Raw genomic sequence first — 18163 nt, 5'->3', positions numbered from 1 at the left:
CACTTGGGATCTCAAATCAAATTCACTGATAGAAACTATAAACTTGTAAAATGTGTAGAATTTTACTGACTACAACTATTACAACAAAATTGAAGTTATGGTCATCTGCCAGGTCTCATGAGCTTGCTTCCGCTATCAAATATATGTCAGCCGAACTGCATATTTGATACTTAGAGCAAGCCCCTGTGACGATTTTGGCACCTACTGGCTGATAGATTAATAAAATGGAGAAATGTAAACATGTTTAAAGTGCAAATTAACTAAAGGACGCAATTCTTTCTACAAGTTGTTGCACTTTCTCTGTTCAAATTTGCGATATTTACAAATGTCAAGAGGCTTATGGATAGACTGGAAGGAAGTAAATTGTACATAATTTTAATGACTATAACTATCAGTTTGAAGCAAAACGACAGAAACATGATGATATCTTCTGCCTGTCCACGTCTGCTCACACATTTGAAACGACTTGGCGGATCAATTTAATATTGGGTGCATTGTTTTGAATTTTAGATTTGCAAATTAAACTGCCAGATTTTAAAGGAGCTATGGGACTTCGGTTATAACAGAGAAAAAAAACAGGGAGATTGGTTTTGTGCATTTGACATTTCTCAAACGTTGGGAACATTCATTGTATGTACAATTACAGACGCTTGTTTTGCGATTTCTTTTACCTCTCAAACACGTCTGCATATGAGTACAAGGCAGGGGTGGATCCAGATACTTTGAAAAGTCGGAGTGCCAGCCGGGGTTCATCAGAAAAAGGGGTGCTTGGACATTATTTGCCATTTTTTGTCAATTTTACACTCGAAAATGACATATTTTCCATTAAAAATAAGGAGAAGCCAAACACGATGCCCCTCTGCGTCCGCCACTGCAATGCATACAGTGTGTGTTAGCGGTATTAAAGGAATAGGTGTATACGGAGAAATTACAGAATACATGTATATAACTATCAAACTTGGCGATGAAGAGAATTTGGACATGAAAAGGGGCAAAACCTTTTATCCATAGTGCTTCAATACATTATAGTAAACAAGACAATCTCTTCTTACAGTGTCCAAAGCTCTATCTGGTGGCCCAATCAAAAAAATAGCTTCGGACACTGAATCCCAAGAAAGATTAAATTTTCATCATGTGCTATTAATGTCAACCTACATTCAGTGTCTTGGATATACGGTAGATTTAGACATTTATTTCATAGCATATTTCTCCTTATCTTTGATCCGTTCAAGACTTTTTCAAGAGGGTACGTCAATATTTCACCCATTCTGTGAACTTTGGTCTCTTCACACTCTCAGACTACAATATAGAGTAGCCAAATTGTGATTACATCGTTGAATTACATTTTAAAGTGAACTTATTTAAAGTATCACTTATTCTATTGAAAACCCATCTTATAACAGTTGCACGAATAAATCCAAAAGAGTAATTCATTAATGCTTAATTTAAATATTTCTTGAAGTATTAAGAATTTTAAAATATCGAGTATCGGCAGAGATCGTGATTGACAATACTGCTTTTTGACGTGTTGAAAACTTGATTGTTAACCTTACAAAGAGGGTCTTTTAAATATTTAAATCTTGAAGTGATACAAACCGTAAAATCTTTATTATGTCTTTTAAAGTTATTCATCGATCCTATTTCAAATTGACAACTTGGGACCTCTGTGTTCGCCTTTCATTCAGTTATGTTTCGTGTATCAGCCGCCGTAGTTGATCGAACGCAATATTGAAATCTCCGGGGATGTATACTCTCTGAATATTGTATAAGATTCGTTCTTTCAGTTATGTTAGTCGTTCATGCGTGTGTTCACTAAAGTTTAAATGTGCAAAAAATATTGTGATCTGGACTGCACGTAAAAGGTAAGAATATAACATTTTAAGTAATTATAACAATGATAGTGTTTAAAAAAACATTTAATTTCCATTCAATGAGGTTAAGTTCAGTGCCTAGTGTTACGTAAATGTTTCCAATTATTGTTATCTTACGTGTGTTGAATTAATCGTCTACTTTTCACGGACATTGTCGATCCTTTCTCAAAATATAAGATATTTGTTTGGAATCAATATGTTTGGGAGTATTTGTACTTGAAAATGTGGTGATGCTTTAAGAGGTTAATTGCTCTTTAATTCCTTCATTTAAGACGATTTTATACCCAACTATTAAGTAACCTAAGGTAATATGAGGTTATTGGCAAATTAACTATGCAAATGTTTAAATAAGGGCTGACTATAGTTTATCATATTCAGAATGGTATATCGTAGTCAATCTATCATACAAACTAAATATATTGCAAATCCCTAAAATTTTAAAATGAATAGAACAGTAAAACTACTGTCAGAATACGCCTCATTTTGTCTTCCATACTCTATTTTAAAACTATTGAAAACTCATTTTTTTGCATTTTATTTCTTTTCACACTGACCCCTTTTCAATATAACAAAACCGATTACATTCACTTTTTGAATCCATTCAGTATCAGTGGCAGATCAAGAAGTTCCAAAAGATAGGAGAAGGGCCACTCTGCTAATTTCCATTTTTTCCAAAAGGTCAACCAAACCTTTCGAGCAATAGGGAAGCCCGGTCCCCCATTGGATCCGCCTATTAGTTATTTTAAAAAGGTATAATAATTTTACGAAATTTTCAAAATGGAAAACTTGACAAAAAGATAGTAATTTATAAGAAGATCAATAGTGACACGGGGAAAGTCCTATACCCAGGAAGACAAAACGAAGCACATGCTATGGGATCTTACATTTTATTCCTCCATGGATCGACGCGGTGCTTCTGAGTTAAGCTAATTTTGTTAGCTACATGTAATTGTCTTCTTAACGATGTCTTTGTCCCATAACATTTTTAATTAAAACAGTTACAAGAATTGTTATTTTTTTTTCTTTTGATATCGATAAATGTATTGTTAAAATCGAAAATCTATAAAAGCTCTTTGGGACTGACATCTAAGCAGGAGACATGCACCTTTATTGCTAATCTCTCTGATCGGGGTTTCGTGGTGTGTTTAAATATAGGCTTAGAATAAAATGCATTTTCGACAGTTTGACATGGATTTTTAAGTGCTGGAGCTAATATTTGTTGTCTTTAAGTCCATATTGTCTCAATGCTATCTAAGTAACTCCAATTGCACTAATATAATTATTTACGATTTATCACTCCTTGTGCCGTCATTTCGACTAGACAGTATATTTCCTTCAATTTTTGTGTATGCACTTCACGTCATCGAAAGATGAATTATTCAGTTCTATCATTTATAACGAATCATAAGCCGAATGTAAACGGGTAATTCGCAGTGACTCGAAGTTTGAAGGATTTCAGTTTATACAGTCTTTAAATGAAATTAATTATACGAGTGCAAGAATGGATTGAATTTATAAAACAGTTAAAAAAGGGATTATGCACGTATATATTAAGAAAAAGGTAAATAAGAATTATTTCTTCCCTGTGTTATGTTAAAGGCCATCCTATTGACAATTGCATGGTTCACACAAAATGTACTTTTGCTTTCATGAAGATGCTTTGAAATATTGGGCTATTGAATAACATTTCATTTGTGAAATAAACTTTACATAAAGGGGACAGGGCTTCAATTTGCTGCCTGTGCTCTCATTTTTTGGCCAGTTCAAATGTTGATTCGAGGTGACACGAGAAAACTCCAAAACGCTTAATTTGTTTCCAAAATGCGATATGCGGTACTTCACAATAGTAGGAAAAAACATACTAGTAACACCCCATAAAAACATACAAGTAAAACTCCATAAAAACATACTAGTAACACCCCATAAACACATACTAGTAACACCCCATAAACACATACTAGTAACACCCCATACAACATACTAGTAACACCCCATAAAAAACATACAAGTAACATCCAATAAAAACATACAAGTAACACCCCATAAAAACATACTAGTAACAATCTATAATAAAGTGTCTGATTGTGTTTGGATTTCACATACACAACAGACAACGAATAACTTCGTTTTTGTCAGTCATTTTCTTTCTTTATTAAAATGTTGAGATTAGTCACCCAATTAAACGAGCGGACATTATTTACCACATGCTTGACACAATTCAATTAAAGTTGGTAATATAACACTTAGCTTTCATTGTTCCTTATGTAAGAGATAAGATTCAATGAAGAAATAAGACCAAAATATTGAAATTGTAATTCGAAGACAAAGCATTGTATTTGGAAATGGTTCCCAAAACAAAAGGCTTTGTAATAACTGTTTAGGTACGTCCTTTTAATTTCCCAGATGTTTTTGTACCTCACGGAATACTAAAAACAATAAAGTTTAACATTTTTGTTTAACCATATGGTTTCATATAACCTTTAAAATGTTGGTCCTTTGACATACATGTAAAAGTACAGTTACATTATAAAGAGTCTGGTCTTGATTTTTATCTGTGATAACATGTTACAGATGACTCTGTAAACAGATGTTCCCATTCACCAAAATAAAAATTTAAATGCAGGCATTAAATTTTTCTTTTTGTTTATGGAGATGGAGTCTACAATAAACCATTCTTATTGTTTACGTATGGAGATGGAGAATAAGTTAAAACGTACGTCATTATATCTAATGCTGCCAGGGTTATGAGGTAGAAAGAGGGAAGGGCGAAATGCAAAGGGTTGACTAGGAGTCACGAAGGAGGATTAAGGGCGTAGAAAAGATATCATAACATAATGGAAAACATACATGAATAAGTCACAATATACCTGTGAATCATACACATGATAAAAAAACCAGTACATTATAAATGGTAATAAATGGTCTATGACTTCTATCCTCAGTTGTAATCAATTGCATAAGACCGGCTATACATTATATAGAGACTCCTCTTTCCTCAACACAAGACTGACTATACATTGGAGTGAGTCTCCTCCCTCCTCAGTTCTAATCAATAGCCTAAGACTGACTATACATTGGAGTGAGTCTCCTCCCTCCTCAGTTCTAATCAATAGCCTAAGACTGACTATACATTGGAGTCTCCCCCTCCTCAGTTCTAATCAATAGCGTAAGACTGATTATACATTGGAGTCTCCTCTCTCCTCAGTTCTAATCAATAGCATAAGACTGACTATGCATTGGAGTCTCCTCTCTGCTCAGTTCTAATCAATAGCATAAGACTGACTTTACATTGGAGTCTCCTATCTCCTCAGTTCTAATCAACATAAGACTGACTATGCATTTGAGTTTTCTCTCTCCTCAGTTTTAACTAATGACCTAAGACTGACTTTACATTGGACTCTCCTATCTCCTCAGTTCTAACCAATAGAATAAGATTACACATTATAGCCTCCTCTCTCCTCAGTTCTAATCAATAACATAAGACTTAACTGAACATTTGAGTCTCCTCTCTCCTGTTCCAATCAACAGCATCAGACTGACTTTACATAGGACTCTCCTATCTCCTCAATTCTAATCAATAGCCAAGACTGACTATACATTGTAGCCTCCTCTCTCATCAGTTCTGATCATTAGCCAATAATCAATGATAATAGTCTGGCTGTACACGGGAGTCTCCTCTTTGCTCAAATCTAATTAATGACTGTTTAATGAGTGTACCTACCGTCTTTATATCAGCTGGTGTTGATGGTCTTAGTATTCTTTTACTTTTTCATCGCCTATATTTTGAATATAACAAGCATATTGATCGGAATTTTTTTTTGTTCGAAAAAAAATGCATGTACTATAATAAGAGGGTATTGCGAAAAAGGCGAGGAGTTCTTTCCCTTTTACAGTGTTGGATTCGGTAGAGGGGATCCGAGGGTAAAATTTTGTGGACAATTTGGGCAAAAATGGATAAACAATAACCAGGAACCCCTTTTCATAAATTCATGGATCTGAACCTCCACTTTTATAAATTTCTACATCCGTCCCTGATTTTACAAATGCAAGTAGCCCGAATCATAGTGGGAAGAAAATGTTTGGGTCTAATTCCTTCATTAAAAGTGCAGTAACATGAAATGGTTGTCATGATACTTGGTTGCATGCGAAGCTCGTTATATTCTCTTTGGTTAACTAATATCGAAGTGGCTGTGGAGGTATCGATCTAACCCCTGTATATGTCCGGTTCAAATGAAGAGCTTAGTAGCTTTGTAAGTTAACAAAAGGTATATGACTTATACTGTGAAAGTACTATTGTTCGTGGGGTATCAATTTTCGAAGGCCAATCATCGAAATTTAGTTCCCATCGAATAGGAGATTTCCATTGATGTGTGTACTGAAAACCTCAAAACCACGAATTCAAGAATCCACGAAAATTGGTATCCACGAATTAAAGTACTTCATTATTTTTTAGAATATTTAAAGAAGAGTATCAATTTCATAATATCATTATAATTATACACTAGTAACAGACCTTTTATAAATTAAAATTCGTGGTGGGTATATGCATATAACATTTTTGTTACAAGTAATGACCACCATGTAATTTACCATGGCACTTTTTGGTCAATGTCACATATCATCTAACCTTAGATTTTTATATACTTTGGTTACTTTTGTAATCTTGTCCTCCCCTTCTCAGGAACATCTAAGAACATCTAGCATTTCCGATTTGATCCATAACTATGACATAAAAATCAAACTTTGAAGTTTTCTCCCTAGATTGACCACTGAATTAAAGTTTTATTTATGTTTGTCGTCACGGTATTAGATACTCTTACAATGTAAGCGTTTGGAATTCCGTTCCTACATACTCCAACGATGGAACCAAGTCAGAAAATAGCTTGCCAGACAACGTCTAGCACTGCTGGATTAGGTATTAGAAAGTCTCATGTAAAGCCAGTGTTTTTGAGACATTTCGTGCGAGTAAAAACATCTGTATTTGAAATAAATTCAAAACCTCCCAACTGTCAGTGAGCGAATCTTGCATGAAACATTTTCGAATAATTTGCGTCACTGGGCGATGACAAGAAGGTGCATATACATGTATACCAATGATAAAAAGATAAAACGAAGGAACGCAAAAATTTGATTTTATGGGATTCAAATTTTACATCCAGTATGAAAATCGGACTGGACTTAACATAATATTTTAATCGATCCTGTCCTTGATTTTTTTTTATTTTATCCAATGTCAAAATGTTTCAACAAATACCCCAGACCTTTTTAACATTTCAAACCAGTTGGTCCCTTTGACAATATATTATAACGTTCTTTTGACAGGCTGTGTGAGATAAAATATTTAATTGGATTAAAATGTCATTATAATCAATTTAAATATTTTATTTTCTTCCAAATATTATCCTTGTAAAAATACTAAATATATCCTGCTCTAAGCCCCTGATTTGCTGACTTTTATTTTTATCTTATTCTCTTTAATTCATGTTTGGTAATTTATAATCCAAATCTGTACAAAAATGAATTAGCGATTTTATTTACACATAAACGAATAAGTTACCGCAAACAGACTTTAAATTATAGCCTTTTTGTGGAAGACTGCGTAATTGTTTATTGATAAATTGAGTTGTTAAAAGAGAAATTAATCCCTTCTTATCTCAACTCCTTCGGAAATTTAATTCATCTGCTAAAAACCTGTAATAGTTATGATGGGACTTACGAACAATATACATACACTTACGTCTAGGAGCTTAAAATGCAGCAAATCTCAACTTTAATACAAGGTCAGTATTTAACCCTCAGTGCATGTACGCTAAACAATAATGAATCCTTTTTTTTCCCGTACTTTTGGAATGCCTCTGTCATGGTTTTTAACAGAATCCGTAAAACTCTAATATCATATTTTCCATTTGTTCGCATGCATATTCCCCCTTTTTAGGACGTACATCCATAGAGGCGACCCGCGCGCAGCACAACACATCGCACATATCAAAATTTGAAGAATTTCAATGATAATGTTAGTTAAAACATATTTTATTCAGTAATAATACAATTACAATAATGATACAATCAATGCAATAATTATATGGCAAGGATTCGGAAACAAGCAGAGCTTATACAAAGTCCGTCTCCTTAAAACAAGGGCATACTGATTTTACGTAGTACACGCTCACAAGTTTTTATGAAAAAATATGCTTTTAATAGAATATGATATATGGGAAAAAGAAACAGAAGATAGAAATGCATTATGGGTACAATGGTTGTATTTAGGTGTTCACAAATATTTCACTGACTATTATATACTTGTCCACATTTGTAAAATGCTGTGTGTTTTGGTCTAAAGTTAGAGCATCTGACCCATGGTGCAATATTTTGGATGCTAATGGAATAGGAAGATCCAGGGAAAATTGATTAGTTTCTCGAATGGCTTCATACTTATTATAGTGAAGTAGTAATGTGCTGACGTTTCCGATTGACCTCATGTATAGTATGGGTTTTCTATAAGGTTTCGCGTAAATAAATGCGCAATTCAAAGATCTGCTGTCCATACGCAACCTTGCATGAAGGACTTGACTGATTCTATTGCTGATGTAAAAATATGCGGGACATTTTACATTCTGAATTTTAATATAGTCCTTGAACGTTTCTAATGAAGAAGTTCTACGGATCGGGAGGCAAATCATTCTATATTTGACACTGGACGGTAAGAAGTACCCCGAATAAAGATTAGTTCTCGGTTAAAACATTATTATTGTTTTCTCGGTACATTGTTTGTCTTTCTAGAAGAAAGCTCCTTTTGAAATAGATGTTTAAAAAATTCTATCTATCAGTCCGAGTTATCGAAATAAACGGTCATATTGTGTGATGTAACTTGAGCTCATAAGAGACTTTTAAATAAGACAGTATAATTAATAATGCATAAATCTTAAGAAATATATCATGGAAACTCCATTTTATCATTGTTTTACCACGGACTGGCCATTTATCTCGCATTGTTCGGTGCCGAGCGATAGCGAGGAGTTAAGTAACGACTTAGATGGCCAGTTCGTGGTAAAACAATGATAAAACGGAGTTTCCGTGATTTATTTCGATCATAATAGGACGAATTTCTTCATGTTTTTGTTAATAAAGCCTATGAGTTGCTCGAAATGTTGGTCGTGAGTTTATCACTTTTTTACCACGGCTGTGGTCTAAAGAGCTTTGACGCACGTCATATTAGAATAATATATTTGATCATAAAACTTTTGTAAGGTGTGTTTTTGTATAACAGTGGCTAGAAAAATAACACACATTGCCTAATTGCCCAATATGCGAGCAAATAAAACCACTAAATGTTGTGATTGTTTTTTATTACGTAAGGATCGATATACTTTCTGATTGCCAAACCAAATGATAGTGTGATCACTTGGCAAGGTGATCCAGATATTTTTACAAGAGCGGTTTCATCCAGAACTTTATAAGGAGGGCGGCTTCCAGCCTATAATTTGGACACTTGCTCATATTCCACGAAATTCTACATATTAGCAAGAACTTCAGCAAAGGGTCTTGAATCCCCGGGAACTCCATTGGATTCCCGATGCTTTGAATCATGGCGAGGGCCTCCTCTGTGGTGTAGAAAAATTATTTCTTTTACAGGAAAAGGATATACATGTTAAGTTTCCGCCTTTCCTTTCATTGTTTATTTTTGATCTGAGTTTTGTTCCGAGTTTTATCGATGTTTGTCTTTTGGTAATCGATTATCCTGTCTTGTCTTGTTAATTATGTTTTTGTATGGTTTGTTGTTTTATATCTAGTAAAATTTTGTTTCGCTTATATTTTACAGCTAAGGGTAAATCCCAGCACAGAACTTTCGAATATCAGTCAACTGCCACAGGGTAGATAATGGAGACATTAAAAACTAATGTTTTTCCAGCAATCAACAGAGATGAACACGAGCTTGTCAGATCTCACACACAACTATTTAAACAAACAATCGATAACCCCGGGGATCATGATCTTAAAAGAAGACAGACACTGTGGTCCTTCCAACACAAGAATCGTGGCGCAATTGGAAAATTCAAAAACGGTGATTCCACAGTTTCGATAAGTTTTGACGACACGGACACCAAAAAAGAAGAGGAGAATAAAGTTAAATCAAACAAGCGATTTAGTTTTCCGAGGCTTAAACAAAAGGTAAAGGAAACTAGCACGGTCTCCGTTTCAGATGACACAATTGCTGTGAAAAGAGAATATTCCTCCGCACTTCGGATCGGAAACAGTTTATATGAACAACTACGCATAAAACAAAAGTTGGATAATAATAGCAGTACTTCAAAAAATAACAATGTCTTGAAGTCTATAAGAAAATTTCCCGAAGTTGCATCATCGCTATCAAAGATAAGTTATCTGAAATCAACTAAAAATGTAGTGCACTACGGCGGAGGATTCTTCGGACGGAGTACACAACCAGAGAGACGAGTTACTGACCTTCGCCGATCTGCGACCATGGTAAGCCCTACAGAGTCAAGGTCATTTGTCGCGGAGAAGCAACTTGAAAAGAAACCTCACCACTGTTCTCTTAGGGACGTTGGCAACGAAGGTTCTACAACAAAAGAGAAAAATTTACGATCGGACCCTGAAAAAGGAGATATTCTTACCGTGTGTTCACAAGAAATAAGCGAAAAAATTTTTCCTGAGAAGTCTGTGAAACACTCAACTCACAAAAGAAAATCGGACAAGGTCAATGACAACAAACCAAAGAAATCGAAGGAGGAATTAATTGAACAGGAAATACTGTCTGAAAAGTTCTCAATCAGCTTTGATAAACAATGTATCGACGATATTGAACGGAATTCAAAGAATGGCGTTGATGAAAATGAAAAAAAGCGTAATGAAGCATGGCAAAAAGACATTGATTTAAAAGTTGCAAAACGTGAATCAGAAAATAAACAGTTGAAACGAGAACCAATGACCAGACATTGTAAGGCATCGCAGACGCAGTTCAGTTCATGCGACGATAGATCCGAGTCGGACCTAAGCTTAGACATGCCAGAAGATCAATTCGGACCGTCCTCTCACAAAATGGACGAGGGCGCGATGCGACAGCTTAGTGCAGCATACGGCTTAAACCCGTATAAATGGACCTCGAGGTCGTCCCTCACTGAGCATGATAAAACTTGGGTTAAAAAGGCCTTAGAAAAAACCGAGTTGATTGACTCTACAGCGTATGATGTTTTTGCAAGAAAGAAATCAAAGTCTGGTTCAAAGGGCAATAATGATCATTTTGGGAGAGAAAGATCTCAACTTTTAAGCAAACCGTCTTGAATGTTGCTTTTTCTTCATTTTGTTATCTTTGATAGATCGATCATCAAATGGGGTCATGAGGTCAAGATGGCTTCAATGAGGTCATTTCAATATTAAGCACTTAAATTCAAACTAACAGTCGTGAAAGTAGTCACATAAAAACAATTATATTAATTGAAATCATTGTCGAAGCATCCATTCTACGTTTAACCAATATTTTTGTTCACAATTCCTAACTACTCGTCTTGAGAAGGCGGTTTTCGTGGGTGGGGGGTAGCTTTGTTGAACCATTGTGTTGTCAATGTTATTCGGTCAAATCGAATGATCCATTATTGTTGTGCAATGCTTTAAAAATGTGATATTAAAGGAAAGTTCATACTATAGTCTTCCGTTATATCCACTTTATACGAATTTTTGCGTTGTGTTAATTTTTTTGTGTCTGTGCAACACTCGTCCGCTCATATGTGTGGAATTTCCGTTTTTCAACTTGTGCATTAATGGAGAGCTTGTCGCATGCAGTTACACAGATTTTGTGCTGTGCATCTGTCAGATAAAATTTTGTAAGAGGGGTATTTTACTTCACGATAAAAGTCGTCACTTAAAAAATCTTAATTTGTCGATCGCTATGGTGTCCATCTCCACCATGAAAATCGATTCACTCATTTCCTTTGTTTCTTTTATATGTTTCATTCCCGTTTTCATAAGATCTTTTTTGTTATTTGCACAAGTCATTATAAATAAATTGGGTATCTCAAAATTGGGCGATTGATATGTCTTTTATGATGAAAAAGCTGTTTTGCCTAGGTGTAATGATGTTTGGTCCAAATGATGTCATTGTAAGACGGTTACGGTGTGTGCGCATATTCATGAACTTATGTGCATATAAGGCAATTGCAGCGCTCCATACATATATTACTAGTTCGGCCAAATGTAAACCACTGTATTTATATAATGGAGGGTTATAACAAAATTATCCAACACATTTACTCTGCAATTATCAAAAAAAAATCTTATAATACATGTACTTTGCAATATAAAGGTTAATATTTGAAATTTGGAAACCATCTTAATGGTCCTGACTTGGTAGAGGCATTTTCGATGGAAATGGTGGGATAAACAAGATTTTATAGTGCGATAAAACACCCCGCTTCCCATTACGGTTAATTATTTCCGATATATGACAATATAAATGACCTCTGATAAATGACCATAAATGGGCAGCATAAAATTGCCACCATTCAAAAGTGATAAAATCAGTAGTCAAAACTTTCCGCAGGATATGAACAATAAATGAATGACGATGAAAAGAACTATAAACATTTAAAAAAACAAGTAAAACCAGAAGACATCAACTTCAAAATAAGTCTTGTCATTTGTGGGAAAGACGAGCCAAGTTCAAGATAAATATAAGACGATTCAAGTAAAAAGTAAAAATCCATAATCAACAATATGTCATAATATAATATGTCTGAAAAGAGCTGGATATCCCGAATAAAACTTTTTTTAGGCAGCGTATGAGATTTATTTCGTTACAAACTTGGTCCAAAAGCCTATCTCTCAAGCAGTGACGGCGCATTAAGAAGTCAGAACAGTAACTACTAGCCCTGCCATATCTTAACAACTGAGAAATACATAATCATCATACGCAGGGAAAGCAAGTATATTACTGCACAAGAAAAGTAAATTTATAATCTTAAAATCAAAATCGTTTCGTTTGTCATGCATTTTTGTACTGAAATGACACTTGTCGTCAAATTTGAGGCGAAGGTCTAACAATGACGCAAAATAAGTTGTGTCAGTAGTCTATTTGATTTCTAGTTCTGGTGGATAGATAAACATAAGCTATTTTTCAAATTTAGGATTATTAAAAGAGACAACATCGTCATTTTCCGATGTGAAACTCTTAAACAATTGTCTTTCAAGATTTTGAAGAAATTTCGTTTCATATGAATAAAGAAACAGATCGACCAGGAGAGGGGTACAATTTTTGCCCTTTGGAATGCCGTTACTTTATAGAAAAATTGTCCTTCCAAAAGTGACAAATATGTTGTCAAGGAAAAACTAAACCTGTTGCTTGGTATAGCAGCTTTTGTATTTTTGTTCTGTAGGAGTAATGTGTAGAATCGTACCCTAAAACAACACATTTGTAAGAATTGCTATTTTTTCAGTTAAATGCTTTATGGATGTTTCTTTTAGACGGTTTAACTTAACGTGGGGTAAGGTTCAAAAGTCAACATATTCAATACGATAAACTTCGGCGAAGGAGCGAGTTTATTTAAATGAATCCCCATATAATTAAATAACTACGCGAGTAAACAGTTTCACAATATGTCTGTTGTCCCTCCTTCACTGTGGACAAAATATTGATGAGCCGCACAGACAGCTCGCTCTTTTGTTGATCAATTAGATGAACACGCAATGTACCTTTGTTTGTATGGATTTTTACGTAGTTTTTGGAATCCAATACAAATATTGTAATTCCTCAGATTTCTCACTTGAAGGAATATTCGACAAGACCATAAAGAATTTGTTAGCTAGGATTTCAACTTTGTCGAATGTATTGCATTTGGTGGAATACTCGAATTATCTTTGATTTCTAGTTCTTTTTTCAAAGTAATGCACTTTGCATACAAAACAATGTTGTTAGTGGCTTTGTCTGCATTGACAACAACATATTTCTCACGGAGAGAGGAGAGACATTTTAATTTGCAGCTTCTTCATCTTTGAATATTGATTTAGGTCGATCTAAGGTAACGACATTTAGTCCATTGATGGGTGTTAAACTCCACTCCGTTAAAGACTTCAGATTTCCAACACCTTTGATGTCATAACTGCTGCCATAAGGCATTGTAGTACTCGGTTCTGTTTTCCAATAACCTCCCCTTTATTTATGGAGCAGGTGTAAAAGCGTTGGGCTATTTGTATGCTGGTAAATTTTCTCGATGATGCCTACTTCGGTAATGATTATGTATGTTTCCTCGTCATTCATGGAAGGCCCATAGATGGCCTTGAGCTAACATTTTTCACCCGATGGGATAATTGTCTCTTTGACATATTTACCATATCCATTCTCGATTTATTAAATGTAATAGGAATCCCTGTGGTCTAGGAAATAGGAGACCTGTACATATTACGACTTTCGCTACAGATCTTAAGATATGTAAATGTTCAAGGAAAGGACTTAAAACTACAATCAATCAATCAATCAACTTATGTTATAATCGTAAAAAAATCACGAATTATATTTCTTTACAGCTCCAAAATACATTGTAATAGTTCTGAATTTGATTTTAATTCATACATCACAAGAATTATGAACGATTTAGGATCATTTAGCAACATGTACAGAGAAGTATGAATTTCATTGTAAACGTGTTGATTCGTTTTAAAAAGATAGCCAATTCAAAGTTTCATCAATATTTAATACATTCTTCAGATGATATAATTTCTATTACAAAATTTATACAACACTGATTTCACAGATATACTTCACAGTAATATACTAAGAACCTTTATAATTTCATTACCTAATAATAAAGACGAACATTGTTAATACTTCCTTTCATTTTAATTGTTCCATGTTAATTTAGTGTGGAGTTTTTGGAAGAGAAAACAAAATACATGTCGTCCAGTGGTGAAAGCGAGATTTACGACAAAACGAAGAGTCTGTTATGTTAAAAGTTAAATAGTTCATTGGAATGCGTCTGTTATTTACTTTCTTTAAATGTTATGAAAATGGCATGCATATAAACTTTAGAATGTAAAGTTATAGAGATTGGTGAATATTAATCCAACTATATTTTACATACAAAAAATTTAAAGCACATTTGAAAAGACTTCTGGATTGATATAAACCTCGTCTCACCCTCGAGAGCACATAAACGAGTATAAAGTTTTTATGCAGTAGTTCCCATTAAAAAGTAATCTCAGTTTGAGTCTCTTCATGTTCCAAAATCAGTTGAATTCATGTTTAAAATATTATCACCGGAATAGAATTTATCGCCTCCTTCTACCGAAAGCTGATTTTGTAACGGGGTTTTGTCCCTTGGTTCCACATGGGGGGTCGACGTGGTTACTCCAGTCGCATGTTTGCAGTTTTTCGTTGAATACGAGATCTGAAAAATCAAGCAGGTTTAAAAACTAAAAAACTGAATCAAACAAAAACAAACACAGGATCACTTCTTAGTCAACAGAGAGATGAAAGGTAGAAAGATATGAATGAAGCAGGGGCCGATTCACACATTTTGAAAAAGGGGGGTTCCAGAAAAAGGGGAAGTTCAGGCTATTATTTGCTTTTTTACCCAAGCTCTGCGAAATAACAAAATTTTACAACAAAAGGGAGACCTGTGCAGGTTGTGGTAGTAGAACGATGTAATACACACAAGTTGTATTTGTTTAAGATGAAGAATAAGAGGAAAGAAGACAGGGCAAAACAGATGAACAAACAAACAAACAAACACAAGTTTGATATGAACAAAAAATCCTTTTTCTACTTCACTATAAATTCTAATTGTCGCGAGTATAACTGAACTTTGAAATGAATAAAGTAACAGAGAGAGAGAGAGAGAGAGAGAGAGAGAGAGAGAGAGAGAGAGAGAGAGAGACGCTTCTAATGTTTTACTAAGCTTAGTCACATGGAATATTTCCGTTAACTTACTAGCAGCACATGGGTTATGTCCCATGAATGTTTCCGTATTACAGGTGTAGTATGAACGACAATTCCAGTCGATGTCAGCATATTTAGCATCAGCTTTTCCGGTGCAGTCTCTAAGCTTTCCACATGGAGCGCCAACATTAACCATACTGTAATGAAGTGCGACAAACGTCGAAGTTTGATGTTTAATATTACTCTTACATTCTAAACAGACCAACATTGAACAATACGGTTGTTGTAATTGAGATGTCTCGCGTGGCCATATGCGCGAATTTACGAATAACCTGTCTTAGTTCATAATTACTATAGTCGGCGTCACATAAATAACATACTGTTAAAATTTGAATAAAAATATTTTCTACGACTTTATTGACACCTACCGTCGTTTAAATTGTCTTAAATGACTTGCTCATTCGTTTAGCCAAACGGCTTCTCCCTAAACATTGAATCGTTAAATTCCGGTCAGATTTTAATTCTAGGTGGCAATATTTACATTGTGAAAAGTCGGCCATGTTTACAGTGATCGGGTTGCTAGGAGATGTTGTTTACGTTTAAATGGTTTGTCCAAAAACCGAAGAACCCAGAATGCAATTCGGCGTTATTTCGGATATCTCGGATTTATTTTACGCGAACAACGTATAATACCGAGAAGTTGATCAAGCAGACGATTGTCACCGGAGTTCGACGGGAACTTACGCACTTCGTTTGTAAACAAATCGTCCCGTAAAAACCAACATGGCGGATATTAGTATGGGATTTTCCCGTAAGGATTTGTTACGCATGATTTAAGCTAATAAGCGACTTGTTTTTGAGAAGCTGTTTGGCTAAACGAATGAGCAAGTCATTTAAGACAATTTAAACGACGGTTGGTGTCAATAAAGTCGAAGAAAATATTTTTATTCAAATTTTAACAGTATGTTATTTATGTGACGCCGAGTATAAGTTATATTTTCTTTATTCGAAGATTTCATGAATAAATATAGGAATTTTGCTTATACAGAACTTTGTCCTCGTCTCGCTCAATATGAAGTTAGTGAGGCATAGGTAAAAGGTGTGTAAATCAAGGACAGGTCCAGAAATTGAAAAAGGATTCAAGGCTTTAATTTGTTAATTTCTATCCAGTTTTGCGCAACATTAACAAAATTTTCTAGCAAAGAGGGCAGGTTTCCTTCAGTGTACTACATACTTTCTAAAAATAAATGGTAAAACTCACTTACGAAAAAACTTTCAATATGGCTAACCGAATGAAAACTTTATCAAACTTACTCGTCACAAGCCCCGGTGGCATTGTTATATACTTGATCCTGTTTACATTCTACGATGGAGGCTACACCACCGGTGCACCTGGCGTAAGATTTACATCCGGCCTCATAAATACCGTCAGGTAGAACTGAGCAGTCCAAAGCCAGGGATGCCACTGGAATATAAGGAAGACTTTAAGTGTGTACCACTACTTTATCATTTATATGTTAACTACATCATTTTGGTTTTTTGGCAAATGCTAAGTTGTCTTAGAGTGAAGGAAACTGACCATGAAGAGTGAAGAGACATCTTTTCTTCAATAATATAAAAAACAAATCCAGTGACTATTTTCGATGATGTTTTGTAGTGGTGATATATGGATTGTGTGATTTTGGTTTTCGATTCGTTGTTACACATTTTTCAAACGTTTGAACGTAACAATACCACACCCGTAGCCAAAAGGGGAGGGGTTCTTGGGGTTCTTAAGACCCCACCCCCTTGTTTTTTTCTGCATTAGTACAAGTTTTAAATATGGCATAATAAGTATTTAATCACCACACTAATTATGGATGTGAAGAATAAACAATGATAAGCAAAAGGTAAATTTCGAGTCTTTCTTGCAAAGTTTTCAGAAGGTGAACATGGCAATAATACATTGATTTTTTTTCGGCATCAGTACAAGTTATATTTTGCAAAATAAATATATACAACCAATTTTGAAATGCTCCGAAAAGTCAAGTTTGATATTTTTGGTCAAATTGTGCTATCGGCCAAACACGCTAATTACTTAGTAATTTATTTTATTGATTTGTCATAGAATTAAGTTGTTTCATGTCTGAAAAATGCTTCTATAAAGTTTGATTCATATTAAGATTAAAATTATATAACATTCATAATAATCCTACCTAGAACTGTTGATAAGACTGCTAATCCGAGAAACTGCATCTTTCTGATTTTCTTCCGTTGATCCGAACGACTTAGATGACCCCGTTATTCGTGACTTGTTCAGACTTCCAAGTTTTAATTTATACTTATCGTATGAGACAGAGTCCACCTGGCGACCGACGAATCATTTCCGAAATGTAATTCGGGTGGAACAAATTCTCATTCCGGTATT

At 34.7% G+C, this 18163-nt stretch overlaps 2 protein-coding genes across 4 annotated transcripts; one reads left to right on the top strand and one right to left on the bottom strand.

Moving 5' to 3' along the window:
- Nucleotides 1–1574: 1574 nt before the first annotated feature.
- Nucleotides 1575–11533, top strand: LOC148606190 (uncharacterized). 3 transcript variants are annotated; one of them, XM_088544612.1, is made up of 2 exons: nt 1575–1862; nt 9691–11533. In XM_088544612.1, the coding sequence occupies exon 2, from the start codon at nt 9750–9752 to the stop codon at nt 11169–11171; it is 1422 nt and encodes a 473-aa protein (XP_088400738.1). In that variant the 5' UTR covers nt 1575–1862; nt 9691–9749; the 3' UTR covers nt 11172–11533. The 3 variants fall into 3 exon arrangements, with proteins under 3 accessions (XP_088400738.1, XP_088400740.1, XP_088400741.1); XM_088544614.1 differs by lacking the exon at nt 1575–1862 and adding an exon at nt 2916–3432; XM_088544615.1 differs by lacking the exon at nt 1575–1862 and adding an exon at nt 7500–7651.
- Nucleotides 11534–14551: 3018 nt separating this feature from the next.
- On the bottom strand, nt 14552–18128 carry LOC148606189 (uncharacterized). Its single transcript, XM_088544700.1, has 4 exons — nt 17952–18128; nt 17071–17221; nt 15808–15953; nt 14552–15265 (listed from the first exon to the last, which is right to left on the bottom strand). Exons 1-4 carry the CDS (start codon nt 17989–17991, stop codon nt 15147–15149), a joined length of 456 nt encoding a protein of 151 aa, XP_088400826.1. The 5' UTR covers nt 17992–18128; the 3' UTR covers nt 14552–15146.
- Nucleotides 18129–18163: the final 35 nt, after the last annotated feature.

Source organism: Perna viridis, chromosome 9 (assembly GCF_037379345.1).
Source record: "Perna viridis isolate PV_CMFRI_1.1 ecotype Kerala chromosome 9, ASM3737934v1, whole genome shotgun sequence".
NCBI classification, from domain to species: Eukaryota; Metazoa; Mollusca; class Bivalvia; order Mytilida; family Mytilidae; genus Perna; species Perna viridis.
Note: the sequence above shows the minus strand (reverse complement) of the source record. Positions and strands in the feature narration are given on the sequence as shown.

Bases quoted from the DNA above. Each gene is read 5' to 3' on its own strand.
- LOC148606190 (XM_088544612.1), top strand. From the start codon at position 9,750: ATGGAGACATTAAAAACTAATGTTTTTCCAGCAATCAACAGAGATGAA.
- LOC148606189 (XM_088544700.1), bottom strand. From the start codon at position 17,991: ATGCAGTTTCTCGGATTAGCAGTCTTATCAACAGTTCTAG. The intron at 17,222-17,951 runs GTAGGATTATTA...CTTATATTCCAG, and splicing joins AGTCTTATCAACAGTTCTAG to TGGCATCCCTGGCTTTGGAC. The intron at 15,266-15,807 runs GTAAGTTAACGG...TTGATTTTTCAG, and splicing joins ACATAACCCATGTGCTGCTA to ATCTCGTATTCAACGAAAAA.